This window comes from Brassica napus, chromosome A3 (assembly GCF_020379485.1).
Source record: "Brassica napus cultivar Da-Ae chromosome A3, Da-Ae, whole genome shotgun sequence".
Classification (NCBI taxonomy): domain Eukaryota; kingdom Viridiplantae; phylum Streptophyta; class Magnoliopsida; order Brassicales; family Brassicaceae; genus Brassica; species Brassica napus.
Window position 1 is genome coordinate 36176228 of NC_063436.1, and position 7055 is coordinate 36183282.

The 7055-nt window shown below is 33.1% G+C and overlaps 1 protein-coding gene across 1 annotated transcript; it reads right to left on the reverse strand.

The window, feature by feature from the left end:
* Positions 1–4309: 4309 nt before the first annotated feature.
* On the reverse strand, positions 4310–6845 carry LOC106427196 (probable serine/threonine-protein kinase PBL15). Its single transcript, XM_013867938.3, has 5 exons — positions 6366–6845; positions 5754–5889; positions 5522–5658; positions 5250–5373; positions 4310–4995 (listed from the first exon to the last, which is right to left on the reverse strand). Exons 1-5 carry the CDS (start codon positions 6807–6809, stop codon positions 4562–4564), a joined length of 1275 nt encoding a protein of 424 aa, XP_013723392.1. The 5' UTR covers positions 6810–6845; the 3' UTR covers positions 4310–4561.
* Positions 6846–7055: the final 210 nt, after the last annotated feature.

The window sequence follows — 7055 nt, forward strand, 5'->3', positions numbered from 1 at the left end:
CTATCAAGTATTTACCAAATGGTGAGATTGATAGGTACAAAGCGAGGTTCGTTGCCAAAGGCTTCCACCAACGTCAAGGACACGACTTCACTGAGACGTTCAGCCCTGTCATCAAGGCCACTATGATACGTTTTGTTCTGAATGTCGCAGTCAACAAATCATGGCCTATCCAATAGCTCGACATCAACAATGCTTTCCTACAAGGCACCCTACATGATGAAGTTTATGTAGCCCAACCTCAAGGCTTTGTTGATCAGGACCGCCCACACTACGTCTGCAAATTAAAGAAAGCGTTGTACGGCCTCCGTCAAGCCCTGCGAGCGTGGTATCAGGAGCTCCGCAACCATTTGCTTGGCCTTGGCTTCACTAATAGCACTGCTGATACCTCTCTGTTCACGTTGCGAGCTGGTACTGACTGTGCCTACGTTCTTGTTTACGTTGATGATATGCTCATCACCGGGAGCTCTGCTAAAATTATCCAGACATGTGTCTCCAGTCTCGCATCACGTTTCTCCATCAAGGATCTTGGAGAACTTCGGTACTTCCTTGGCATCGAGGCTACTCAGACTAAGTCTGGCTTACATCTCATGCAGCAACGGTACATAACTGAACTGCTTGAGAAAACAAAAATGCTGCATGCGAAGCCGGCCTCCACGCCTATGTCCCCGACACCCAAACTCTCACTCAATGCAGGCGCACGTCTCCCTAATCCTACCGAGTATCGTCAAGTTGTTGGTAGCCTGCAGTACCTATCTTTGACACGACCGGATGTTGCCTTTGCAGTCAATCGCTTATCCCAGTTCATGCATCAACCAACTGAGCTTCACTGGCAAGCAGTCAAGCGAGTGCTACGGTATCTAGCAGGCACGACAACACATGGTATTCTTATTCGCCGAGGCTCGCCACTGACCCTTCACGCCTACTCTGACGCTGACTGGGCAGGAGACTCAGATGACTTTGTCTCTACCAATGCCTACATCGTCTACATTGGCAACAATCCTATCTCCTGGTCTTCCAAGAAACAAAAAGTGTTGCGAGGTCATCAACAGAAGCAGAATATCGAGCTGTTGCTAACACTGCTTCTGAACTCCGTTGGGTCTGCTCTCTCTTCACTGATCTTGGAATTCCATTACCTACTGTTTCAGTGGTGTATTGCGACAATGTGGGAGCGACCTACCTCTCCGCCAATCCTATCTTCCACTCGCGTATGAAACATCTCGCCCTTGACTACCACTTCATCCGTGCCAATGTCCAGTCTGGTATCTTGCGAGTCAGCCATATCTCCACAAAGGATCAACTCGCTAACGCTCTGACCAAGCCTCTCTCACACCTGAAATTCACGGAGTTAGCGTCCAAGATTGGAGTCACACACCTGCCTCCATCTTGAGGGGACATGTAAGAGATAAAGATTATAGGGACTTCTTATGTAAATATCTTAGACCTAAACATAAGTTGTACTCAGTATATATTGTACATTCACGTACTCAATAGAATCAAGTTTCCACATTCACAAAAGATACCGAAACATTTTGCTTATATTGAAAGTGCATCTTTCATGTGCAGGAGCAAGAATGGTGCAATGAGAAGCAAGAATGCCCACTTTGTCAAACACCTAACACTCATTCAAGTTTAGTTTGTTTGTACAATTCTAATTTTTATACTTACATGGATCAACAAGGACACTGAGAGAGATTTGAGGGTTGATTATGTTATGAAGCAAAACAGTGTTCACGACCCCGTGTTTGTGAGGACGCTCTGCTCCTGGTATATTCAAAGACACAGTCATCATGTGAGAAGAAATTAATGTTTTTATTGGCTTAGAAATAATAAAACATGATTGAATTACTATAATACTTTTTTTTTAGAAACTTTCTAATTGTTGGAGTTGTGCTACTGTTTTGGATATCTAAATTTATTTGGTGCCTGCGAATAATTTTTTTAAAGCATTAGATCACTTTTTGCTTCATCCAAAATAGTGTTACTGATTATGATGATCATTTATGAGCTCTAGGACCAAGACGGCAAAAAGGAGCATGATTTTTGGACAAAGCTTTCTTTTCAAACAGGGAACTTCAACTAAGTTTAAACTAACCAAGAGAAGTGTCACATTCGAAAATAAGTACTAGATGAATTAGAGTATCTCCAAAAAAAATTTTTATTTTAGAGTTTGCAAAACTCTATATTTGAAGTTTCAAGGTATTCTTCTCCAAAAGCAAAACATCAAATTTAACTACAAAATTATTTGTAATTTACACTAAGGTCTTTATATTTGTCATATTTAATATAAATCCATAATTATTTTATAAATCACTAGTACATATATAAAAATATTACAATAATATTTATTAATAAAATCTTACACTAAAATATAAAATTATAAATAGTAATACATAATCTTATATATTAAAACAGAAGTCACAACCTTGATTCATGTGTGATTTTTTTAAAAACGGACCTAACGGACCTATTCATAGAAATTCATACTACATTTTAATTCAGGCTAATAATAAGTAGAATTTTTAAAATGTTTTAATCATAATATCTTTTGATATCTTTTCATTTTAAATATAAATATATTTATTTTAAAAGTCTAACAAATCTGTTTGAAAAGATTTTTACAAAATCTTCATTTTCGAAATTATATTTAAATATTTTCACTAATTTCAAAATTAGTTTAAAATATTATTATATATTAATATATTCAGTTATATAAAATAAAAAATAAAAAAATCTATAATATTTTATTTATTATATAATCATAATCAATCATATTAAAATAAAATTATTATATTGAGCTAAATAAAATTATTATATTAAGCTAAATATAATAAATTAAATTTATATATTTATATATTTTATTTTCGTAATTATAAAATATTTATGTTCAAAAATAAAATCTAATATATTGGTAAGATGGGTTAACATTATCAAACTATATAATACATGTATAAAAATTAACATGTATTTCTTTAAAGTTAATAATATAAAATCTTTGTAACTACTTTAATCATAATATATTTTCATTTTAAATATAATATATATTTATATATTAGATTTTAAAAATTCTAATAAATCTGTGTAAAAATATTTAAACAATAACTTAATGTATTTTAAGTTATCGTTTAGAAATGAAAATAAATAAATTCCATCCTATTTTATCTACTTTTATAGTCATGATCATGTTAAAATATAATTATTATACTAAAATAAATATGATATAATTATATTTAATTGATAAATTTTTAAATTTTATTTTCATAAATATAAACTATTTATTTAAAATATAATATGATGATAGAACGGCTTAAAATTAACAAACTATATAATACATGTCTAAAAATTAACATATCTTACACTTTTGTATATACAATAATAAATTATCTAAAATGAATAAGCATAAAAATATTGGTAAAAAGAAATCCAGTTTTGAAATACGGGTCAGAATTTAGCATAAATTAAATACAAAATATTTTTTAAATACATTTTCTCATGAATATATTAATTTGCTTAATAACTAAATGCAAATACAATAAGATAAATATATAATAAGAAGTGGCAAATACATAAGGTTTAAACAATTAATTAATTATAACATGTAAATTATAAAATTATTGTATTTGAAATAGTTATATAAATATTTAAGTATATGATTAACATTAAAAATATATACCACTTATGTTTTAAAATAATAATTTATGTATAAAAAGTGAAAACAAACACCCGTGCGGTTGCACGGATCAAAATCTAGTTAGTTATTAAAGTACAAGCAAAATATCACATTATTCCATAAAATTATTTCCGTAATGATCCACTTCTGATTAAAAAAAATTTGTTTGAACAATATTTTAGAGGTTCCAAAGCAAATTTACTAGACTATGAGTGTTGTTGTAATATTTAATTTTATGCAATAATTATGTCTTCATGTATCTTTTCAAAAAACTTTTTTTTATTAAGTTTCTTTTGTGATATTCTTGTTGTCTAGTTTTAGTTTTACAATATTATAAATCTCTTTTAAAATTTTTTATTTAATGTTATATGTAAAATTTGAATTTATAAAAATAAATTTGAAATATTTATGATATACAAAAATTTTAAGGATGAAAACGATTAATGAGAAATTAGTTAAGAATCATAAATGTGATGTGTAATTAATTGTAATGACCAAAATGCAAATAAAAATATGAAACTTCAAATTTGGAGATTTGAGTAGTGAAACTTCAAATTTGAAGTTTCATTTCTTAAAACTCTAAATTTGAAGTTTTAAAATTTCTTTTTGGAGAAAAAAAACTATATATTTGAAGTCATAGAATTTCTTTTGGAGATACTATTAAGTAAACAAAAATCAAATGTTCTTTGACATTTAAGACATCTACAGTAGCTAACCATAACTGAAATTTGTACTGGAAGGACTCGTATTCTTGTCCTTTAAAAATGTTTTTTCTTTTGTTGATATTACTATGTCACACACTTAGATATGTTTAGCCACATGCATTCCATAAATATACACACACACACACAAAAGACATATCACACGTTTATCGAATTTAATCAATCCCTGATTTCACGATCTTAGTGAACCCGGAGCTGATTTTCGAGAGTTTCCATTATCCCCTCTAACCTTTTGCGAGACCTTGCCGCCTTGTGAGCTAGGAGACGGTGACCAGTGGCCGGAGGAAATCGCCATGTCCTTATGATGCATGAGACTCTCAAGAACCTCCACAACGACAGGCATCTTAGGCCGGTCTTTAGGGTTAGGGCTCACACATTGCAAGGCGAGAAGAGCCGTATCCTTAGCTGCCTTGACAGAGTATTGACCAGCGAGCCTCTGGTCCATAACGCATCGGAGACGACGGCTGCTGGTTAGGTAAGGCTTTGCCCAGTCGATGATGTTCTGCTGGTTTTTCGGCCGTGACTTTTCGGTGGCTCTTCTTCCCGTTAGGAGCTCGAGTAACACGACTCCGTAACTGTATACATCACTCTTTGTCGTCAAATGCCCTGAAAATATTGGGCACGTGCATTAGAGAATTAACCAAATCAAATGTATTATTTGTTATAATTCCATAAAACTAAAGACCTACTAGTTCAAAATTTTGAAACGTTCACATCTAATCTGTTTTACTTATCTAGTTGTTTATCAAACATATGCATATATCTATATAATTTTATTCAATATGAATGTCTAAAATTTTAAATTTGATCAAACAAAATTTGTTGAAAAAGTAGTTAAGAAACGTGTTTTGTATATAAACCTGTTGACACATATTCAGGAGCAGCATAACCATAGGTGCCCATGACTCGAGTTGTGACATGAGATTTGGATCCTTCTGGTCCCATTGTTGCCAAACCGAAATCTGATAGTTTCGCGGTAAAATCCTGGAATATTTTTTAACAACTCGGATCAAAATAAAGTAATTTTTTTTTTGTTACAGAAATAAACATGTTGATTATAATATGTTGTCTTCTTTTTGTTTGACAACATGTTGTGGAAAAGAATTATTTAAATAAATGGCTGAAACTGTACCGAATCGAGTAGTATATTAGAAGTCTTGAAATCACGGTAAATTATTGGACTCTCTAAATCATGCAAAAACGCCAAACCCTTAGCAGCTGCGACAGCAATTTTCAGCCGCGTAGCCCAAGGAAGCGATATTGATATCCCTGTTTATATAATTAGGATTAGAAAACAAAACGAAATACAGACTATATATATAATAGCCACATATATGATATGAGACTATGTAAATGATTTTTACGCTTGAAGAGGTGATTTTCCAAGCTACCACGTGACATGAACTCGTAGATAAGGACTCGTTCTTCCTCCTCGCAGCAGTAACCGATAAGCTTGACTAGATTTGGGTGCTTTAGTTGTCCAAGGAGTATGACTTCAGACTGCATATGAAAATAAAAAGTATACTATAAATCAAATGTCATTATATTCTTATGCAAAGGTAAAGAGTGTATCAAAGTGCTCTCACCAACTATTATATTCTGCTTACCAAAAAGATTCTTATACGTTCTACGTGACACCAAAAATATATAACGACAAGCTCATATGCGTACTTAACCCATAAAATAAAATAAAAAATATATTTTCAATGTTGTTTCATACCCTAAAGTACTAAAAGATAAGTATATGAGTCCAAGGATATCTTTGACTTTGAAATACAAAAAAAAAAAAAAAAACAAGAGGAATGGTTCGTTTTTTTCTTTCCAGAATTGTATACTAACGTAGCCTATTGTTCCAACCAAATATGTCTAATTCATGTGTCATATGGAAAATAATTAAACACTAATAAGAGAACAGCGACAAAGTGAAAAGAAGTCAGTAATTAATCAGGCATGCTATTACTAGTAAACGTTCTTACAAGCCATTCACGATGTCCTTGAAGCCCTTCAATGTCCAGTAGCTTGACAGCAACAGGCTGAGCCTTGAGACTTTGTCGGAGATTCTCATCGATGTAACCTTTATAAACTTTACCGAACCCACCTTCTCCGAGAAGATAGTTCCGAAAGAAACACTGCGTGATCATTTTAAGTTCACACATCCGAAAATCCACTAAATCGGCTCCGAGAGCCTCTGCGAGATCTTCATTTATCCTAGCCGAAGAAGAACGGCTTAGATCGGCGAAGGAGAGTCGTCGGAAAGAAGGAAGTGGTCCGAGATGGTTCTTGGAGAACTCCGATTTGGAAGGTCGACAACGGCTTAAATTCCCCAAGACGGTTTGGTCATCGACGGAGCAACAGTTTGAGGCAAAGGGTTTCCATAGCGGTGAGGATTTGGTAGATGTTGTTGTTGAGGAGTCTCTCATTGAGGAAGATAGTTTACATAAATGTTTTGTGCTTTAGATTTTCAAGTAGTCAAAACAATGATAGGTGGTTTGGGTCTTATTTATACATGTGAGATAGGGACTTCACGTATAAGACATGACTATATGAGACAGAGACTGTGTCTATAACATACAAGTGTAAAATAGAGGTATCTGGTTCTCTCAGGCTACGCCGAAATTTGTATTTATGGCTTGGTTATCAGCTCGTGATCGCTTGTCAACATTGGA

What these genes read in the sequence shown, in the direction of transcription:
- LOC106427196 (XM_013867938.3), bottom strand. Translation starts at nt 6,809, where the DNA reads ATGAGAGACTCCTCAACAACAACATCTACCAAATCCTCACCGCTATGG. An exon ending in GGAAAATCACCTCTTCAAGC is followed by an intron (nt 5,659 to 5,753) that starts GTAAAAATCATT and finishes TTATATAAACAG; the next exon opens with GGATATCAATATCGCTTCCT. An exon ending in CTAATATACTACTCGATTCG is followed by an intron (nt 5,374 to 5,521) that starts GTACAGTTTCAG and finishes AAAATATTCCAG; the next exon opens with GATTTTACCGCGAAACTATC.